Here is a 23,351-nt window from a genome sequence, read left to right on the forward strand (position 1 = left end):
GGCTATATGGACTAAACATAACACAATGTCAACATGACAGATGTCTCTCAGATAATAATAGCACTTTCAAAAAAGCAACAGATTGATTTTAGATGGCCTTCATCCTAAATGTGGTGGCCCTGCTTCAAAGTGGCTCTTGAGTGATGACAAATGGGGGTTTTTTTATCCTGATAACTATGTCACTTCTTTATCATCCATAAGTCAATTTAATAAAAGTTATGTGAGAGCAAACGGAGTTTTTCAGATAGATGGTCTATAGATCCTATGCAGCAGGATAGTTCAAGCCATAGTTATCTAAACATAAACCTAACCAAGTGGTTTTAGTATCTAAACCCAACAAGGCCATGATCATTTGGCCACTGTCTGCACTGTCCACATGATTGTAGCCCTGCCGACCAAGGTGAGGAAAAACCTGCCACATTTCAGGCCATGAGTTGAACAGGTGGTTTAAAAGACAGTCCATACGGTCATTCAGGTTGGATGAAGCACTGACATCACTGGAGTCATTTGAGCTTGGGCCTGATTTATAATATAACTACACAAATTTGACCATTGTCAAATCAGTCTCATGCAAGTCTCCAAATTTTATGAGGTGAAAAACAACGTACTGACTAGCATCAAATCCACATTCAGCTCAAATCAGTGAGGGGTATATAAATGTGATGTAGAAGGAGAAATATCTTCTATGTGGCTGCAGAATCTCCTTTGGTTATACCCATATCATATTCCATCATTTCCCATGTGACCTGTGTAAAGTGATCTCATTAAAGGTACAACCTAATCTTGGCAAAGATGGTGGATAATCATTCTGTGAGCAGATTACCCAGTTTTTCAGTCTATACCAGGAGGAAAGAAGAAGCACTGTTCTCTTTCTCTGTGTTGCTGTTATTTATTCAGCTGACAAACCGGGCTACTTTCTGGGACATACAGTAGGAGTCTAGCCTGAGTTTAGTCTGCTGCAAATACTCAGCCCGTGTGTAGTCAAGTCATGTATCATACACAGATTTTAAAATAGATCATGGCATAAATCCACTGTCAACACTGAGTCTCTCTCTCTGTGTCCTCTTAAAACATTTTTATAAAACAACTCATACAGTTTCCAAAATGTATTTTACTCAAGAATTAATCAATTTCAGAAATAATTTAATACAAAGTAGTGAGGTCAAATACCTCAAGCTAGCATTAGGATAAGAACCACCTTCAGAAACCCATACCCCCACCTGAAGAAGGTGTAGCAGCTTTCCAGCAGCGGTCTCCAAGAGGGCTGCAAAAATTCCACAAGGGTAGCGGAAGTCTGCGAGGGAAATAAGTCTTCTAACACCCCTCAAAGCCCTGTCAGCATCATCCCGTGACTCCCTGCCCAGTTTTTGTGTGTCAGTCAGTGTCTCTATCATGTCATAGAGTGATGATAGTGAAGATCAGTGTTGCATTCATATAAGTGTCTGAAGGTGTGCATGTGTGTGTGTGTGCGTGCGTGCGTGCGTGCATGCATGTTTGCAACAGAAAGCACAACGAACAGCTCAGGATGCTCCAAGGGAAATAAGCCTACTAACTCCCCCCACAGCTTTGTCAGCTACCCTGTTTTCTCCCAGATATTTTTCTTTGTAAATTGACCTGTGTGCTTGAAAATAAGATAGTGAGTCTTGAATTCCTCCACTAAGGCGAATGTAGTTAGCACCCTTAAAAGTTTTGTCTGAGTTCTTTTTTTTTTTTATTGTTTGTACAGTATCTGTACATGTGTGCTCTGCTACCTCAGAAATCACCTTGGTCTGTCCTGGTCTTGGTTCCAGGCTCTGTTCTGGTTTTAGTCCCAGGCTACGTCCTGATCTCAGACTCTTTCTGTTTCCAAATCTTGGGCTCTGGCTCTCTTAGACTCATTCTTTGTCCTGCACTGAAAAAAAAAAATTGGAGTGTTATTTACTTGGGAAAACGTAGGTTTTTGCACTTAGAAATTGTAAATAAATTCTACAAACGCGATCATCAAGTAAACTTCACTTGCGGATACAAGTTTCTTTTACTAGCAAAAATCAGGTAATTTACTGATGATTATTAATATGATAATCATTGAATTTTACAGTTTTTATTTTGCAACAAATTGAAAAATCTCAGCTAAAACCAGTGGCTTTTCAAGGTAATTTGTACATACTTTTTACATTTTACATATTTTTTCTGTAATTTAAATTGGCTAAATTTTTTAACACCACCATTATTTTTCTTAAGTGACAAAACATCTGTTCATAGCTATATTCATATCACTAGAATAGATATAACAGATTGTCCTTTCAACTTTTCTATGCATTAATTTTTTATGCAGTGCAACACATAACTTCAAAATTCAGAATGTATTCTGCTCCATTTTAATTTGGAATAGTATGTATGCTCTGTGATGAAGGTAAACCTCTTACCACTTATGAAGTGCAAAAATTACGCATTTTTTTTTTACCTGAATAGCCAGAAGGATTTGCTTGTGACACAGCTTGCTGTAGTTGCTGCTTCAAAGGGCACTGTGTCAACTGTAGAAAGTTCTTGCTTCAGGCTTAAGGACAAAAACAAAAAGACAAAATAAACTGTACCACTGTCAAACGAATGCCTTTTTGATATGATGTCAAAATATTTTGCTCTGATTAAAAAAAAAAATTACACAAATTTCATACAGAATCTGAACTGTTTCCACATATATTAAATCTTAAATTAAGAAAATCCTGCATTTTCCTGCACTGGAATCTAGATGCACGTCGTTGAGAGAGAGCTGCGTCATATGTATGAAGAATAACGCAAAATCAAAATTTAAACAGTGTAAACGGAATCAGAATAGAGACCAACGTGCCTTCATTTCAAATTACAAGCAAAATATTGATGATGGAATTAGAAATAAAGGCCTCCATTTAAGGTGATGGTCCTTAGGAGGCATGTGAAGCAAAGTATCATAGCAAATATTTTTGGATAATCATTTTGATTTTTTTCAAATTCCCACAAATTAATCTCAATTTCAGATACTTATGGCTAATCAACAAGTGGCCTATATCCTAGGGGCGTTCTGGTGGTTCTTTTAGAAATATGCCATACAATGTCTTTACATATATGGAATAAAAATACACAGCCACTGTAAGAAACAAACATCTGAAATGCCAATAAAGTAAACGATATTTAACATGACAAACTGAGTGAAATTTCGTGGGAATGAACATCTCTCCTGTCCCGATTGCTCTGCAGATGCATAGACTGCCTGTCTCTGTAAGATTTTATATATTTGTGGCAAACTAAGAGTGCACTGCAAAATAACAAACATGAAAGCTTCCTCTTTTGCTTATTTCTGAAAAAAAAAAATTAGCATCGGGGTTGTTCCCAGCTCAGAAACGGGCTTTGGTGGTGATGTCTGTGGGGGAAATCCAATTAAGAGTTCGTGCAAATGTATTAAGTGCACGTTTGATATTGGCCATACAGCTAACATGATTAAATCCATTTCGTTTGTCAGCAGACTGCGGCAGTGAGTCGGGGCTTGACGCTAACCTTTTTCTTATTGGCTCTGAATCTTGCTAGCATAAATTTAGCTTTCGGGCTCATAGCTGAACCAGGCGCTCAAGTTCCCGTGGCCGCAGCATCATAAAGGAAGTGAAAGAAGCGGACTCCCTTCGCCACCTCTGTGCCGCAAAAAGCCCCGAATGACTTACCGTGGAGATGATTTCGCCGCTCCTGCCTCCATTACACCTGACCGCCCGTCGTCATCTGCTCGGGTTTTGGCGGATAACGAAGCGTATGCGTCTTGTATGCGCGTCACAAGGCGCATGCGCAGATTCAAAACACGCAACTACTAAAACTCGGTATTTCTACGTACATGTGCAATGACTATGAAACCTTTGAATATTATGTGAAAATACATCGTAAAACTTACTCTTCCCACACATCTTATTTATTACATGAATAAGATATATAGTTTAGAAAGTAATTATTGTGACAGTTAACCTAATAAATATTACTACACCTCAAAAGAATTTTTTTTCAGTGGTCTTGAGATCTGGATCTGGTCTGGTCTTGATGTTCAGACTCTCCTGATCCTTCTTTGCTGATTGTTTGACTGCAGTCTGTCTCATTGTGCCCATTAATGACATTTCATCTGGGTCTCCCACCATCTCAAATATATTATAGGCTCCACTTCAGCATCTCACCTCAAATACCCATAATGTCAGACACGTTTACCCATCCTTCTTTGTATTTAAGTCCTTGTAAGAAAACAGGGGCAAGTTATAAAGGATGTGGATGAAACTGACCACCCATTGCTTGGGAACCAATATCTGAAGGGAAGAGAAGTTCACAGGGTTGTGTTTATTTGTGTTCTTAGGGTTAGGGTTAGGCCACCTCTACACTGCAGTTACCATAAGGTTTGTATGTATATTTATCTGGTTTCATAAAATCTTTATTTTTTGCTGTATTACAATTTATTTTAAATGTACATTTATGATGTGTATTTAATGACGCAACGGGACAAAAATTGATAATATAGTGGCTGTGTGTGGCCTGGACATCTGTTACCACCAATTTCATATTTAACCAAGTGAATCCAATGAACCATTAACACCTCTAACACAACTGACCTTTTAGATCCTGCACTCGACATATTCCAGAGAAACAAAATTATTGATGACTAAAATTATGAACACAGAATTGTCTATAAAATTTACCATGACATCAAAGCAGAATTCCAGCAAGGAAGAAAACAGTGATATACAGAAAGCAAAAGCTAGTCTGCGATCACATTTTTCTGTCAAACATCTCATATAATTTCCCTTTTTTTTAGTTGCAGTCTTTGTGTTATCTATCCAGCTGAAACATTAAGTTATATGTGACCTTGTGTGATTGAAGAATCATAACCACTCAGACATGTGCACTGCAGTAGTGTCATCACGCACGCATTTCAAGCGCAGGCAGACACACACTTACTTTGTGAGAACATGTGTCCATGATCAGCCCTCACAGGCTGTCTGAACAGAACAGGTGGCTACTGCAGACAGGAGTCACAGCACAGCTCCCACAGCTCATTATCCTCATCACCATTATCAAATGTTGCATCAGAGAGTAAAAGGTGTTTGCATGAATATGTGTGTGTGTGTGTGTGTGTGTGTGTTTGTGGGATGAGTGATCAGATTTTTCCTTAGCCCAGCTTATTTTGAAGTCTGACTATGTATTTGCATATTGCATGAAGATCTCTTGGCTTACACTTTACTTGCGTTGCTGTTAAACAGGAGGAGCTTACAGATAAGTGGGAGAGAAAGGGAACTTTCTTTTGTGATGCTGACGGAGACAGACAGAGGGCTCGAAAGCAGGGGAGAGGTGAGGCTGTGAGTGACGAGCACAGAGTGTTAGGTGATGCTTGTCTCTTTGGAAAGACAGTTTCAGCGATTTTGTATAGCACAGGGTGATCTCTCTCTCTAGTGTTGTTTTCCATCTGTGTCACCTAGTTTGGTTACAATTTCATTGAAATCATCTTCTCGGCGAGTGTGAGGAAACCTACTATGAGAATTTGATGATGAGTCATGGGGCCATAAATTTTTCTCTTACTGTCGGTTATTAGTTTTGACTTTAATTTATTTATTTTATTTTCATTGAAATAAGGAAGCAATATTATTAGTATTATTAACTTTATTTTTTTCATGGAAACTTTAAGAAAACCATATCACTTATTCATTCAAACTGAATCAATTGATCAATTGTAATTGAATGCACATCCTGTGCAGCTCCCATTAGCGTAAATAAACCTCCACACAGTTTTATGTAAGGACAGGAGTCTTCTGTGCCGTATGCAAATGAGCTGCCTGCCTCAGAAGATACAAAGCAGAAAACTGCATGGGAAATAAAATAAATGTCAACAATAGAAACACTTCTGACAAAGTACATTGAAATTAAAATGTAATTTTCCCACGATGCCAAATGCCCAAAAAAAAACCCAACAACAAACAAACAAAGAAAAAAAAAAAAACGAACAAACAAACAACAACAACAAAAACACACACAAAGCTGTAATTTTGCATGCATTCGCCAGCCTCTGTTTTACTCTCATTTCCTTCCCAAACAGCCCATCACCGCAGGTGTAGTTTGAAATGTGGATGGACTTCATCACTGTGCTTTTGAAAGGTAACAACTGCATCACTGCAGAAAGCACCAATCTGCCTGTTGATCTCGCACTCCATTTGAACTTCTGTCGTAGACAAGAGAGCCATGACGCTTACACTCCTTCACTTGGGGCAGCAGCTCATTCTCAATCAGAGCAGAGCAATCCGTCCGTTTTCAGGAATGCACCGTGGCCTCAGATGCAGGTTACTGCCTGAACAGAGACAACCACTTTATAGATCATTTTGTGGCCTTTTTAAATGAGTCTCAGCTTATGTGACTTTGCACTTCTGTAATTCTTTTACCTCCTAACCTGCAGTGATCCTGCCTGACTGCACTCCCTGGGCTCAGAGAGTAATCAGCACTTGGATGGAAGCCCCTTTATTCAGCACATTCTTTACTTTCAATCACTGGTCTTGATAATTTCACATTTTATATTTCTGCAGTTGTCCAGTTGTCAGTTGCTCTTTTAAATTCTCTGTCTACCTCCAATGTATCCTTCATTTTGAATGATCAAATTACTTCCCATCACCTTGATTTCCTATATTTCTGACTGAGACCTGTCTTAAACCTGGGGATTGTTTCCCTCTAGTGGAGCTCAGCCCTCTCATTTGCACACTGAATATAGTTTTGGTTCTTTTAAAAGATACCATCATGTCTTTTTTTTTTTTTTTTTTTTTTTTGGTGGGGTGGGGGGGTAACACAGCAGGTCTTGGTGGTATATTAATAATATGGAAGTATCATTCAGTCCACAAACATTATTCCTAATATACACAGAAAACAGTTGACCAACCTGTTGCAAGAGCTCCAGAAGCCCGAGAGAGGAAATTAAAAGCAGTGAGATTCTGGTTCTGTTCATCTGTGTCTTTGTACCATCTATTGTGTGTCCGCCTTGGCCCAGTCGCTCTGGGTTTGGTTGCTGGATGACTCCTCTTCACTAAAGCTTCCTCTGATTCCACGGTAAAGAAGGTGGTAAAGTTTTCTGAGCCATGACGTGTTACTGTTATGCTGATGAGACACAGGTCTCTTTCTCTCAACCCAGTAACCCAGTTTCTTCTTCTTCGACCCCGATAAAACAGGAATTATTTTAATTGAGCCAATTTGCTATTTTTTTTACCAAAGTGGATAAGTTTATCAGCCTGTTGCACTTTAGATTTCAAATTGATCAGAAAGAATCCTGGTACTTTGGTTAGTATGTGACATTTGAACATGAGGTCGCTTGACTTGTCGACTTTGGGACTGCTTATGCCACATTTTGATTGCAACGTGTTCTTGCTTGTGCATTTTGCTTCATTGCGATAGCTTATGCATAACATACCCTCATCAACCTTCACTCAGCACCCCATAATGACAAACGGAAAACAGTTTTAGATTTTTGCTAATTTATTCAAGGGAAAGAATGTGAGGGTTAGAGTTAGGGTCACATCGACATAAGTATTAAGACCCTTTGTTATAAAGTTTAGATTGGTGCCTTCTATGTTTCTCTACACTCATTTCAAGTCCACCTGTGATTAATTCAAGTGATTGGGTGGGATTTGAACATACTGCGCTGCCTACATAATGTCCAACAGATGGAAATGGATATAAGAGGAAGGAAGAGGATGAGACACGCTTGTGTTGAGGCACTGACCTGAGAAAGGAAGCAAAAAAATAAAAAATAAATGTCCTCTGCATTTAAGGTTCCCATCAGCACACTGGCCTCTATAATCTGCTCCAAGTGAACTTCAAGTGTTACCAACCTCTCAAAGCTATATTTACAGCAGACAATCAAAAAAAGAGACACACACACACTGACTGAAGGCACTCTTATTAATTATCACCATGAATATAGTTTATTATAATAGGTATTGCACAAAATCATCCAACAGTCAATTACCTGGCACGAATTGACAGTTTTAAGAACTACACATCAGCTGATGTATTTCTGTTTCATTCTCATTTTTCCACCGTCAAAGATTCTCCTGTCCTGACGTAAATGTTGTCTATTGACAAGCAGGTTATTGCCCAATCAGATTAAAGAGTGAAGGGTGTCTCCACCTTTCCCACACCCCTCAACACACACACACACACACACACGCACACACACTTACACACTCACAAACACAACTCCTTCCTCTTACCTTTAACGCCATCATCCCATCACAGTACGACATTAATGTAAAGACATCAGCTTTAAGTGTGATGTTGTAATGGTAGAGAGAAGATATAATTTGATCCCACACCGATAATTCAGCCATTTCATTTCTGTTATTGTCCAAAGTCTCTTTCACTGTGGACAGTGATGATGGAGAGCAAAATAATACACAGGTTATGAAGGTATTTTCATAATGGTTTCTCCACACATGTTTAAAAGTGTGAGTCTTGAGCATCTTAGTGGTAGTGGGAAGATTTGGAGAAGGACTGGGCCACAAGGCAGATAAGAGCTGACCGTACAAATGTGTTGTCGTCTAGTCAGCATAGATGATGAATCCAGAGAAGGTGCTGTACTTGTTGTTGTTGCCTCCGTGTGCTTTGCCTCCATCTAGTTTAATGTAGACCTCGTCTCCCGGCTCCAGATGCAGCACAGCGCTGTTACTGGCATAGTCATAGTTCTGGTCTGCGTCCTGGGCTATGGCACTGGCCCGCACCTGCAGGAGAACACACACAGGCACAAATCATACACATTAAGTCAGCACGTCAACAGCAGAAGAAGTGTGAAACAGGAAATTAGTGCATAAATTATAAAACCATCTATTTTCAAATATGGATGCAGAGACCATTCCTCTGTCAGTCAAATATTAATGCCTTTTACCAAATTGAAATGGTTGTGTGTAGTCAGCAAATTCAACCAGAACTTAGCAAAATCAATCAACATATACAAGGAAGGGTGAGGAGATAGGAGCAGCTGCTACAGCAAATATCAGGAAAAAAAAAAAAAAAAAAATCAGCGCAGCGTGACAACACACACTAGTGCTGCTGTGACAGCTCAGAGCTCCCATGACGGTGATTTTGCAGGTCTAACCAGAGTGAATCAGAGCAATGAAGAAGTTTTAAACCAAATACAACTGAGAAAAATATGTTTAATAAAAAATAAATCAGAAACTAGGGGATGGAAAGGGCTCACTGTGTGTGCTTAGTATGTATGACGTCTGAGGTTCCATGGGTAAAACCACCTCTGGTCTGAACCTCTCAAACGCCTCTCAAACTGACCAACAGGCTGACTTCATCACTCAAATCTATCACGTCCATCTGTTTTTAAGTGAGTCACTCAGTCACTCTGTTTGACACTCAGTCGGTCCACCCGTCCGTCCCCCTGTTAGACACTCAGTCAGTCCACCTGTCTGTCCTCCTGTTAGACACTCAGTCGGTCCACCTGTCTGTCCCCCTGTTAGGCACTCAGTCGGTCCACCTGTCTGTCCCCCTGTTAGGCACTCAGTCGGTCCACCTGTCTGTCCCCCTGTTAGACACTCAGTCAGCCCTGTTAGACACTCAGTCGGTCCATCCGTCCGTCCCCCTGTTAGACACCTAGTCAGTTCACCTGTTTGTGTGTCTATCTGTCACCAAGTGACAGTGTCAGTCAATCAGTTCTACAATGTCTGTCAGTCAGTTACACAGTCAGCCAGTTAGTGTCTCAGTCAGTCTGTCAGTCAGTCATCATTCAGTCAGCAACTTACGGACAGTTAGTGACTCGGTCTATCTGACATTTCCAAATCACTCATCCTAATGCAAAATGAGAACATTTCAGATCAAAGACTGATATTTCATCAGATTTTTACTGCATATATTGATATTGGCGTATAAACAAGTCACAGTGGCAGGTAAACAGGTGCAAGAGTCTTAATCCATCAAAAATAGCTTTCATTGTTTGAGCACTGAACAAAACCTGTCAAAGAAAACATTGTACATGTTTATATTTTTCAACAGATTATCGTTTTTGGATACTGTTTAGGAATGACAGCCATTCAAAGGAGCGTTCGCTAACTTCAATGTTCTCCACTCCTGCAGTGTAATTGTTGTCATCTAATAGTTGCCAGCTGTTAACCTGATGCGAAATGACTCAAGTAAGAATAAAATATGACAGGAGTGGTTGTGTCTGACTGCATAAAAGAAAATACGACACAGTGCAGAATGTTAATGAGACTGTTTGTTGCTGGGATCATTTTGCAACACCTATTATCTGCCCAGATGATTTATGATTTTTACAAGGTTAGTCACAGTAATTGAGCCAATGTTTTGGGTAGGATTGCGTTTCCTGTTTCCCGACCTAACCAAAGTTTTGCTGCCGCGATGGCAACTTTGATGGCAAAACTGCCATCACAGTTTTGTTTTTTTATACAGCACTGAACCAAGGTTTCCACCACACCACCAGGATGGAAGCATGTGATCAGCCATCTGTTCAGTCTGCAGCAGCGTGTTCCCAAAAACATGCGCCAGAATCACCCATCGTTGACCCAAACAAGGAGTCCGATGACAGTACGGCCCAACTGACTCCTGATCTTCGCTTCAACCGCTTCAAAACAATAACCAATAAATAGTGCAAGCTGAAGTAAACAATTACAGGTCCAGTTACGCAATTGTCATGTCCAGAAGCGGCTCGATGTGCTCTCCCTCCATTGTACTATTGTTGGACCAAGAGTCACTTTCTTTTTTTTACCCAGCTCACCCTCCACCAATTAATCTCCATTCTTCCTACTTGCAATGCTCATTGTTCATGTTCATATTCTTTTTATGTTTTATGATGGCTGGAAAACTGTCTGGTTCTCTCTCTCTCGTTTCTTGAAGGACGTTAACTACAGCATGCTTTACAAGAAAAATGTGGCAGGGCAGTACTGTGAGTTTATTGCTAGTGGATCAAACTTTTATTAATTTATTTTTGTTAGTTTATGAAAAATAATTATTTGTTGGCCTTCATATATTTAAAACTGACATATACTCAATTTTCAGATCACATCAGGACCTGATGCTAATTTTTTAGGCTTTAAAACCTATTAAGTTAAGTTGCACTGTATTATCTTACACAGCTTGCAGTTCTTACCAATAGCAGAGTGTGCGTGAGATTTAAGCATATCCCTGTGCTGCCTGATCACCACACAAGGTGTTGGTCCTTTAACACCTCCGTTGCAGAGGATGGGTCATTAAGGCACAAATTAAAGGTTCATGTTTGAGGGTATTATAGAGATAAACAGAGCAGAGCAGGATAGCCACTTCTTCTACTCAAGAAGAATCACTTCTTGATGGATGGGAAAACTCACATAGTGTGAGCAGCCACGACTGCTTATCTGGCAAAGACTCAGGAAGGCATTCAACTTCAAAATAAAATAAAGGCCTGCTCATCCTTGAGTAGGCCTCTTGAACCTCAAGTATTACTCGAGGTTCAAGATGATAAAGAGAAAAGCCTCATTCAATATTCCTGTCCATCTGTGGTGGATCATTTATGACCTTTTGCACCAGCGTGGTAAAGAATGTCACAGCTGGCCTTTTTGTACAGGGACATTGTATTCTGACAGGTTGGATTCCCACAGCCAAGTCCGGAGCGGAGCGGCAAGACTGGAGAGGTGTCACTTTCTGTAGTGGCCAGTCACTTGAGCTCCCCTAATCCCGTTCACAAGCAGCAAAGTAGCTGAATGCGTCGAAAGAGAGGAGCGATGGTGTCTATGAGAAAAAAAGTTCACCTCCCTGAAGCGCTGTCAAATAAACCCAGTGTTTGTACTGCGTCACACCCTGATGAATTATAGAGGGACGGCGAATGGAGTGACAACATTTGTTCAAATGCCTAAAATGCCCGTGAATGTTTACAGAGACCTGACTGTGGTCTGTCAGGAGCGCACGGTGAGATATCATCACACCACCAAACCCCGAAGGAACAAGGATGTAAACAACAACACCCCTATTAGATAATAACATGATCGCAAATATTAACAGCATGAAATAGTTTGGGATTATATTTGAACCCATAGTCTGTGTTCCCTGGTGTTCCCAGGCTGGATGAGGTATATTATCTCTCTCCCGTTTATCGATTTAGCCTCATGCCAGTCGGACGTGTACAAAACACCTCCACCTTTAAGGTGAAGGAGCAGCAGCTCTACTCCAATGTCCCTCTGGATGTCAAAGCACTTTGCCCAATCTCTAAGGCTTAACCCAGTCTTCCTGTGAAGAAAACTCATATCAGCTGCAGTCTCATTCTTTCAGTCACCACCCAGAGCTGATGATGGTAGGTGAAGGTCAAGACATTTATTGAATGGTATATTGAGAGCAAAGCTCCCTCCTCAACACAATGGTGTGGCACAATGCTTTGCTTTACTGCTGACACTGAATCCAACCATTCAGATGTCCAAGACATACTGGCACGGATCAAAGAAGATGGCCACAAAGATTATTGTTCTTAGGCCAGATGTGCCTGGAAACGCTTTGCTCCGACAACAAACACACCACACCATGTTTAAATCAGGCAGCAGAGTCGAAGAGCAGCACAGAAAAAAATATAGTCCCTAAACTGTGCCCTTCCTAGGAACTGCTGCAAAAAGGCCAGATATTTAAAACAGCATGGACTCACACAACTCTCAGAGCCTTCCCCTCAGAGACTTCAAGTGGGATACAGATAACCTTCTCTACCCAGTCCCTGAAGATGAAACCCTAGAAAAACGGCTGCATATCATTTCAACAGGCTGCATCAATTCAGGGCCCATGGGCTAAGGCCCAGTCAACGGATACTGGAGCACCCCTTCCACGCCTCGGTTTTTCTGCTCTGGGCAAGGTAAGGCAGTTTGGAGGATTGTTGGATCGTTCTTAACCTGGTCTCTCTGCTAGAACCCCGACAACATAGTTGCATCCTCATTGAGACACATAAATCCCTCTGCCACACTGAGGTAGATTCGGTTGACGGCTCAACATATTTTATCCTGTAAATGAAGAGTAGGTTGCAGCAGGGAAGCATCGATTTTTAACAACTTCTACCAGAAAGAGTAAAGATATTTTTGTTACATAAACAAAAAGCAGCTTGGTGTTACACTCCCCACAGGAAGACCATGAGTAGCAGTTTGTTTCCAACATTTTGCCAGTTTTAACCACACCGGTTAGATCAGTCAGCTGTATTATGTAGTAAGAATGAGGAAGAAATAAACGGAGGGCATGAAATCGGCAAATATAACACCAGTTTGAATCAGAGAGGGAAACATCATGGCAAGGCTTCATTGCATCTACTGTCTGTTGTCCTCCATAAATGGCTCCAGCAATATGCGCAGGAGCTGACTTCTCAGAACTTTCCAAAACTACAAAAAAACCACTTCATTAATAACATGCCCTTCAAAGAAAAACAAAATCCAAAAGGGAAAGAAAAATCGACCTGCTCCATAAGGAAAGGTAAAGATGTAAAAAGGAATATATGTTATAAAAAACAAAGTAAAAAAAAACAACAACTATAGTTTCTACAGATAATAAAATAAATATTTTGTATTTAAATATACACAGAACAAATTTTTAGTTTTTTGGTTTGTCTTCATTGAGCCATATTTATTTTCATTCATTCCTCTATTTTTTTCCCCATATAACATTTTATTCTTTTTCAGATTTATACGTTTTAATGGCACTAACGGTGCTCCATATTATGTTGCAAGCGTAAGCCGCCACGGGAAAACACACACCAGTCTGTTACTACCTGCAGAACTTAAATCAAATGAAATTTGAAATCACACGAAATGTATCACACTGAGCTGAGATTACTTTGTAACATAATTTAAGGTGGTAATGCTGTCATAAATAGCTGGCAGCTAGTTTGGTAACACACGCGAGGAGGGCTGGTGAGGGAAGGTGTAAACATTGGGTCACCTTCTCAAACAGGCAAAAATATGAGCAAAAAAAAAAAAAAAAAAGACTTCTTCCATTTTCGTGCAGCGTCCCCTCTGTGCATTTGCAACAATACAATAATTGAGTTCAGTTAGAGAAATTCTATATGATGTCACGTTTAATATTTTCTGCAATATTCGTGGAAAGAAGAAACATGACTACTTTTTTGGTCAAAATATGGATTTTGTAGCTTTGCAGCACACAGTGGAGCTTTTGACATCTATTATTCAAACAGCACTGTACCGTTTATTAATCTGAATCGAAATCTTTATCCTGCAGTCCCTCTCAGGACATTTTTATTTTAATTTCATATTGTCTTGTTAAATCTACTTACATACAAACAACAAAATGACTTTAGGAAATCCCTTCAAACCTGTTATTTATATTCTGATAATAAGTGTTATTCTAATGTGATTTACGTTGTGATGTTTTGTTATACTTGGTTCATGCTAAGTAGTTAATTGTGCGCTCCACAAAATAAGTGGCAGTCAGAAATGTTACCTTAAACGAATTCAGTAAGATTTCTTCCTCGTTGGTGCCCCTCTAGCTGGTGGTGCCCTGTTACTATATACAGCCCTGGTTGTTCCTCTCGCCTTTCTGTTTATCAGGATGAGAATCAGAATCAGAAATGCTTCATTAATCTTTGGAAGGAAATCCTGCTGTCAGTTTAAGCTGCAAGTTTGAAATATACTTTTAGTTTCTGTGCCTTTTGTTTCTTTGATCGCGTTAACTCTTCTGGTTAAATTGTTCTCCATGAATATGACATATAAAGTAGTTTTTCCATTGTTCAAAAAGTAGATAATGATTAAATGTATGTAATTATCAACTTATTTGAGGCTCAGTCTTTTTTAAAGGACTGATGGACTAAGCACTCAAATAACATCACAAACAAAATACTCACATTGGAAAAAACAACATATTTGAAAGGAGAAATGTCCCAGCCAGAGTTATTAAATATTGTTGCATAGACAAGTAAACAGCCTTTCAATTTCATAGATGAGCCAGGTGATCATATTTTTGTATGTAAAGGTAAAATGAAAGTAATATTTACACACACTAGTCGAATAGTTTCAAGAAAGCAAAAGGTATTTCATGGAAATCTAGTGCAGCAGATGTATAAACAAACCTGGATTAAATCGGAAATTCAAATAGTACGCAAATACCTCAGAAGTGAACTCCACTTGGGTAACTGGAGTTACATTAGCGGTTAGTTAGGTTAGCGATTTTCTTGGCTTTTTTTATTTTTTACCAAGCTTCCTTTTTATATTTCCAAAATTTCGATGTTGATAAATAAAATAAAAAAGATATTTTGCTTTAATGTGGACAATTTATATTATTTTATTTTACCAAACCAAGATGTTGGTCATCCTCAGCATGTGTTAATAATTTACAGAGATCTGTGTTGTTTCCCCTTCTCAGCAGTTTAGAGGTCTCAGTAGCACTGGTCCTAATTGAAACATGTCTTTCAGAATTTGATTTGTCACGGGGTGCGGCTCTGCTGGTTTAATCCCAGAGATGTTTGCCGTGTTTGTTGCCGTCTGCAGCAGCATTATAGTAGTTGGCTGACAGGCAGGAGGGATGTGCTTGGTGGAGCGATGCTGCAACACTGGTTTGCCCCATGGATTAGATCTGCTGCTGACAGCCTGATCACTACGGGCATCTACAGAGGTGCATGGAGAGCAGGACACCAAGATGGAGCAAACGCACAGCAGAGGAGGCAGCAAAAATAGGTCCTATGGCTTAATATTATTATTAATAATAATGATAATAATAAACATTATAATCTTAAATTGTTATATCAACAAAAATAAATGTCGTACTTCTTGTTGGTTTCTCACGATTTTGGTGTCTCTTATGAAGTCAGTGAAATTGTTTGTGGGAAAGTCCAACAAACAGAATTTGAGTTGAGGAATCTCAAAAGCTTGCATGACATTTTATTTTGCTGCATTTCTGTATAAATGTAAGCAAAAGTTATTTCCATACATTCAGGTAATATTTAACATAAACTATAGTCTTTAACGAGTAAGTCTTCACTTAAAGAAATTCTATTCATGTATAGAATAATTTCTTTTAAAATATTAAATGCACTAATATATATAATAATGTAAAAAAAACAATGCATATTTGCAGACAATGTATACAGTAGAATATACACATCTTATTACCATGACGACTGGTTATGTAACCTATAGAAAGCATTAAATGCATGGATAACGCACAACTCTATTGTTATACACATCAGTGATGTGATGTGGACTTCTTTTCTTTTACAGTACTGAATTTAAGACTTGCATGAGTCGTTCCACGCTGTAATGTTGGTTGTTCACCTGAACATGATTAATGGCTGAGAAACAATAGAAATGCTTAATATCGAATGAAATCTTTTCAGATCACAAAACAATTATCACATTTTTTGTACAACTATTTTGAGAAAACAGCAAAGGACAAACCAGATCCTTTTATAAGAACTGTAAATGAAGGACATCTGACCTCTGACCCAGCCAGGATTGTCATCATTTCCATCCCTCTAGCTACAAATGTCGCTGTCCTCACTGCCACACATGTGGACTAAACCCTTGGTGGTCATGTCTGTGGAGCTGACGGTTCAGCTGTGTGTAACTGTGGAGTGACGTAACAGAAGCTGTCCTGCGGTTCACACGGACTCTTTAACATTTGCTGCAGCATGCACAGTTTTGTGTTACCTGGCTGTTTTTGCACAGATCCGCCCACATGCTGGTTCCGTCTCCTCCGCGCATCAGGACGTGGTAGGTGAAGAAATAAATCCCCGGGATGGAGCAGGTGAACTTCCCGCTGGTCGGATCGTAGTGGTTGCCCAAGTTGGTCACCACATCGTCGAACTTGAGCACCTCGTAGCCTTCGTGTTGCTTTTTCAGCCCCGCGTAAAAGGCGATCTTGGGCACGGTGGTGTAGGTGGCCGCGCTGATGGCTCCTGCGCCCGCGCTGGATCCCGGAGGACCCGGCAACCCGGGCCTGCCCGGCTCACCCTTTTCTCCAGGTGGCCCCGCCGGACCGGGCGGTCCCGGCTCGCCGGTGGGTCCCCGTGGACCCGCCTTACCCGGCCGACCCGGATCCCCCTTCGGCCCTTGGATAAACGTGGGTAAAGACTGCACCAGGCTGCTGTCCCGGACCGTGTCCGCCGTGGCGGTGCTGGTGGGAGATTTGGTGCCGTACGGGTCGCACACCATCCTGCAGGTGCCGAGCATCTCGTAGTGCGCCGCCGTTCCCGCCGAGTTAACCAGAACCGGGATGAGGATGACCAAGACCAGGACCATAACGACCCCCAGGACCCCCGCCGCGACCAGCCGCTTCCTGCCGACCAGCCGCGTCAGCGCAGGATGATCCTGTTGTCTGCTTTTGGGTGAAATTTTGCTGGATGGAGAGGTAACCCTTTAAAGAGAGAAAAAAAATGTAGCAGAGCTACACTTTGTAGGTAATGCTAATGAACTTTTTAAAGCCCCCCTCCCCTCGGAGTCCTCTTCTCTCTCCTCTCCAGACTTTTTCTGCTGATGCGCCGCTTGTTCAACTTTGGCGGAAAGTTGAGCCCCTTTTACTGCGCCGGGATCTCTGGATTCAGCATCTCTGAGACGATGGGGTCTGGCCCCCCTCCGTGATCCACAGGTCCCCGAGCCAAAGTGTTGGCACAGCAGCTGAACTCTTAAGGTGGATCAGGACCACTTAGACCGTCTGCCTGGTACAGAGCGCACGGAGTCAAAGGCGCAGGGACAGAGCCGGAGCTGAGGAAAGGGAGGGGGAGGAAGGGGCTTCAGACTCTCTGTCATCCAATAGAAACAGGGGAGGCTATTCAAGTGGGACTGATAACATTTTGTCGAATCTGAGTCCCTTTCCAAATTCCTTATCTTTGTCGGGTGGGGAATTAAGAAGTTGCAGTTTTAAAAAATCTTCCCTGCAGTCATTTCCCTGAATATCAGATTTAAAGCACGGAGATCTGAGAGGGTGGGGGTCTCTGTCCACTAACCTGCCTCCTTTGGTTTCAAGGGATAATGCGTTTTCTCCTGACTATTTAATGGACTTAATTACTCAGGGAATATCAACCAAGCAATCCGCTGCCTTTTCTACCTGAAGCTCAGATGGCAGCGTTAAGATCACGCGTTTACTTACATTTAAGTTTGGAGTCTTCTGGACTGATCTGTCTCTTTCTGCCTGTGCTGATCAAACTGAGGTCAGAGGGTTAAGATGGTAACGAGCACATACCTCGTGTTTGAGTCAAACATTTCACTGCTTTCATTACAGCTTTCAAGCAACAGAATGCAGAAATATGCTGGGAACACGTGAATCGTCCCAAAATAACCACAAGGACACATGCAGAGGGTGCAGGTTGGGACCTGGACCCTCGCAGGACTGAGCTGACGTGTCATTGTCAACTGCGCTCCAAGGGACTGCTCTAGCAGACCATGGCGTAGAATACGGCGCCGGCCTTATAACGCACCCACAGCACGGTGGCACAGATGTTAGAGGATCTGAACCCCTGCAGCAACAAGAGCAGAAAGCTTCTCTCAGTGTGGGACAGAAGACTGCCAGCATGGTTATATCCAGGAGGGCGTGTCTACCAGTGGAGACTCATTTTCTATCTAACTCACATCAAACATCAGTCAGGTCTGTTGGACACACTGGTTCTCTTACATTTCATGTATACGCACAAAGGACACATTTTATTAACATCAATGATAACAGATATTGCTATATTGATTCGGGGTGAGTGGATGAGCCCAACCTCATTGGGTCAATTCAGCAGTGTCTTAAAATTAGTAAGGAGGCGTCTTAAACATCCATATCCGAATCCACCCCTTTAAAGAAAGCCATTTGTCTTGTGGATCAGGAGGATGCAGAGGCAGCAAACGTTGTATCGATGCCTCTAAAATCAAACTGATGTCATTTTCTCTGACTTCATTAGGTCTCCAAACATTTACTTATCGAGAGTCCCTGAAAATGAGCTGTGAAGGTAACAGAGGATCATTGGATTGGCACTTCACTCGATATCAGCACAGTGAGTGATTAATTGCCGTGGATGTCTTAGAAAAGTCAAACAGAGGCGAGCGGGCTGAAACTGGTCAGGGCTTTAACAATAATAGCAATTACAAGCACTGTGAACGCGCTTTAGAAACGCCAAATGCAAGACAAAGGAGGCACGAGTAAAAGAATAAAACGAGATAACAGCACGAAAAACATCATCAGTGTGACAATGAAAATAAGATATCTGTTGACATGTAAATTCACACATATACACGTACATAATATCTTTGTACACATGCACTTAACATTCCTATTTTAAAACGCCATGTGAGAGAGACAGATAAAATAATCTCTATACACAGTATAGCCTAGAGCTGGAAAAGCACTCTTAGCTTTCAGACTAATTAGCTGTTCAGAGATCCAGTATTTAATGAGGGGCCAGTCGAAGTTTGGGCTGGATAGTTCAAATCATTTCAGAGATAGACAGAAAAAAGGGCGTTGCCGCTGACCCTGGCAACAGTTTCATGTTGGAGATAGTTCGTATGATAATAGGAAGCAAGCTTTTCATGACGTGCTCTTCAAAAGTCCAAAGGCCAACGGAGCGGCCCAGAGCGCACCAAATAGAAAAGGTTTTTATTGTTGAGTTTTTAAAATAGACCAGTGGAAGGAAGACAACACTGGACATCAGAATTTGTCATCTGTATTTTCGGATTGGCGTTCATCGTGTTGAACTCGTTTCACCTTCTGATCCCCTGACCTGAATCTAAACCAACACAGTTAACGTTGAACTGATATCTTGTTAGGGGCCGACGCGCTGTTGAGTCTGCTGCGTTTACGTCTACACCACAACAGCTGCTCTATAACCGGGTAGCAGCTGAGACATAATGATGCTCTGCTCCAAATCAACTTATGAACAGAACGTTCCTCGTGTTTCTCTGTCCAGCTCCACGTGCTGATCATAACATCACATCTGGCGGTGACGATCAGGGAGTTCAAGGGAGTTTTAAAACACTAAATCACAAGTCAAAGTAATGCAAATGAAACACATCATAGCAGAACCAACACTGCACAAGAGAACAAAAGAATCTAAATATTTCAATGGCAGCAATTATGAAACAAATAGAAGTAGACCGTCTCACCTCACTTCACTTCCTCCCTGCTAGATGTTTAAAGTTCTCGTTCTTATATTCAGAGCACTGCCTGGTCAGGCTCCATATGTGGATCATCGACTGCATCCGTTTGCCCCCATTGGGTCAAATAAGATACATTTTTTTCTGTCTGTCTGAATTTATATGCTTGGAGACACATTGCAATCAAACTTTTCTTAAAAAAAAAAAAAAGGTTTAGGAGGAGCAGTTTAATGTGTACAACATAAACACATTTGTTTGGGCGCTTGTGTGATCTGTTAATAATCCTGCACAGTGCTTTTTGCATTTCCATAGCTTTCAACCTTTTTTCTGTCGATCTTTAAAAGATTTTATATCTGTGAAAAGTGCTGATAAATACATTTTACTTTTTACTGTTAAATACATACATCGGTACGCTTTGGAAGCTCGATTTACACGTTTCGCTATTGCACTGCGCAGGTGGCCTTAATGAATCACAGATTTTGCCTTGGTTTCTTCATGATAAAGATTCGCCTATTCTTGTCAAGACCGAGACTATCCACACTGGCACCGAGACATCCCCGGCATGAAACAGTATCATTTACAAGTAGAACGGAATCTGCCAGCTTTTTTAGATTATGTGAGTGACCTGATGAAGCTCATGCTTGATGAGGTGTTGCTGCTTTTCTCCATCACAGGAGGACGTTATCACTTGGTGGGTGTTGCGCCTCAGTCAGATGACAGCCTGATGACATGACAGCAGCCAGCAGCATGAGGGAATATCAGGGCATCAGGACATCTCAAGATGACAACTCCAATGCGTTGTTATGGCGGCACGTTCGTTTTGTTGTAAGTTTAACTTTTTTTTTCTTTAAATCATTATTATCATACTAACTAACAAGTCTTTCATGGCATGAGAGGACTTTCTGTGGCTGTGCTGCCTTATGCTGGTTAAGCCATGGACATGCGTCAGACATCGGTAGTGGACAGAGTAGGTATGGTGCAAACTGATGATGGAGTGCGAGGATTATCTTCAAAAACTGCCCGGAATATACAGCATCCAAAAGACAGTGGACTTAACATGGTGGAGGTTTCAAAAGGGGCTGGAGTTGGAAATGGTACCAAGAGGGTGAAAAAAAAAGCAGCTTAATGATTAAAAATATGAACTCTGTCAGGGGTATTACTTCATTCAATACTTCAATACTTTTATATTCAAAACAAGAAACTTTTTTGCACATCTAGAGGAGAGAAACTGCGGCTTTGTATCTGAGGTTTTGCTGTCATGTGACATGGTGGCTTGAAGCAGTAAGTCTAAAAAGTCACAACATTACTATCCAGCATGCGTCGCATTAAGTCAGCGCTGTGCATCCTTGCAGTTAATCCAGCGCTGCTGTGACTGTGCATAGCTTGATCATTTTAAGTGCCTCAGTTTAGATTTCAACAATATCGTTTTTTTTTTTTATCAATCTCATCCAAAAATCCAAAATGGTATTACCATTTTAGATTTTTAACTGGCCTTATTACTGAATTGGATGATCAAAGTCCGACAGTGCAGGATGGCAAATTTGCGAATGGAGGCTTTCTTCCCCTTGAATGTGACCTCAACCTCGACCACGCCGTTCTGATCTGAGTAGGCACGTTCGGCCATTTTGATTTGCTTTTGGTCTGGGCACGATCTATTAAAATATATGTAGCCAGCTGGGGCCCACTCAGTCACTGAGCTTCAAAGACACAGCATCAATACTGCACATTGTAGTGTCTGGCACGCTCATTGATCTGTTTTACTGTGTGCTTTGTTGTCTGTGTATCTGTGCTTATGGTTTAATGTTGATCGTGCCGCGGTTCCATCAGCCCAATGTGTGACTGAACACGTGAACACAGAGATCAGGGAGCGTGAGGCCCTCCATCAGGTGTTTGGATTTTATTCATACTTTGTTTGCGCGAGTGATTTAAAAAGTATCATTGCTATTTTTTTTTAGGGATTTTTTGTTTTTTTTTTTGGTGTGGAAAAAATATGGTACAACAATATGGTGCCTTGGAGTGTGGGAGGGAGGCCCAACTGATTCATCTGTGGTCACCAACTCTATGGTTTGTGGATTTGCCACTTTTTCACCAGCATGTGACAGACATCATTTCTAGTGGACATCTCTTTCTCTCTCTCTCTCTCTCTCTCTCGCTCGGTATGGATGCTTCACTATCCCTGCAGAGACAGTCCTCTGATGATGAACGTGAAAACACATTGCGTCTGCTGGTGTGGTCAAGATTTCTCCAGAGCATTCACCATAATGCGTTTAAGATCACCCCTGCTGCTTCAGTTTGGACATTTGCTGTGTCTGAAATAGAGATGCGTCAGTTGGGACACGGTTTAGACACTGACTTCATCGAATCTATTCGTTTTGTTTGACTTTTTTTTATTTTTTTTTATTTTATTTTATTTATTTATTTTAGTTTTATCTTCCCCTTTGTTGTGCAACCTAAGCAGCACTTGGTGTTGACAACAAGGCCCTCAGTCTTTTGGTCACAAGTTTAAAGACCGAATGGCAACTAATGAAGGTGAACAGAGTTACATAACCAAATGAATAGTCAGAACTTAATGCGTTCGCATTGAGTTTTGTTTTCTTCTTGTGTTTTTCTTGTGTTGACATGTCCTGTCATCACACCACTGCTGTTTTTTTATATCATTTAATTTAATTTAAAGAATAAGTAAGGCGACAGTGTTTATAGACCACAGCACTTGAGAAGTTCTGTACAGTGTTATCAAAACTGAAATTACGGCAAAAGCTGTCAGAGCTGAGTTGTAATCAAACTCACATTACTTTATCACAATACGGAATATGTTGGATTTTAAACTTTTCTGATACCAGTGCTGTCCAGACTATTTTTCAAAACAAAATGTAAGTAAAAAGGGTTAGGGTTAGGGTTAGGTAGTTAAAGATTCCAAGAAGTATAAGTTGTGAAAGCTGAGCAGTAGACTGAATGACAGACACCTACTCTGTATACATGTTGGTCATTAAGTAAAGTGGTGGCTGTATATTAGCAGCTGATCCTGTGGTGGGGGTTGCCTCGCTGCCCTGTGTCACCACCCTCATTAAAGTGGCACAGTGCAGCCCTCCTTAGACAATCAAACCTGCCCTAACACACACGCCACCTATAAATCACCTCATGAAAATCAATGGGCTTTAGTTAGCCTGGGACTCATTGTGTCCTTGGAAAGGTGTGAGATGAATTGAGATGAAGTGAGAATAAAACAGGAACAGCATCCACCAAAAGTCATGGGATAGGGGGGGAAAAAAAAAAAAAAAAAAAACCCCCACCAAAGAGTTGAGC

At 41.0% G+C, this 23,351-nt stretch overlaps 1 protein-coding gene across 1 annotated transcript; it reads right to left on the reverse strand.

The window, feature by feature from the left end:
• Positions 1 to 8,497: 8,497 nt before the first annotated feature.
• On the reverse strand, positions 8,498 to 17,243 carry c1ql3a (complement component 1, q subcomponent-like 3a). Its single transcript, XM_029529401.1, has 2 exons — positions 16,629 to 17,243; positions 8,498 to 8,732 (listed from the first exon to the last, which is right to left on the reverse strand). The coding sequence occupies exons 1-2, from the start codon at positions 17,217 to 17,219 to the stop codon at positions 8,553 to 8,555; spliced, it is 771 nt and encodes a 256-aa protein (XP_029385261.1). The 5' UTR covers positions 17,220 to 17,243; the 3' UTR covers positions 8,498 to 8,552.
• Positions 17,244 to 23,351: the final 6,108 nt, after the last annotated feature.

Source organism: Echeneis naucrates, chromosome 20, assembly GCF_900963305.1.
Source record: "Echeneis naucrates chromosome 20, fEcheNa1.1, whole genome shotgun sequence".
Taxonomy (NCBI): domain Eukaryota; kingdom Metazoa; phylum Chordata; class Actinopteri; order Carangiformes; family Echeneidae; genus Echeneis; species Echeneis naucrates.

Coding starts and splice junctions, on each gene's coding strand:
- c1ql3a (XM_029529401.1), bottom strand. CDS start 17,219: ATGGTCCTGGTCTTGGTCATCCTCATCCCGGTTCTGGTTAACTCGGCG. Junction 8,733..16,628: donor ATCTGTGCAAAAACAGCCAG/GTAACACAAAAC, acceptor GTTCTCCTGCAG/GTGCGGGCCAGTGCCATAGC.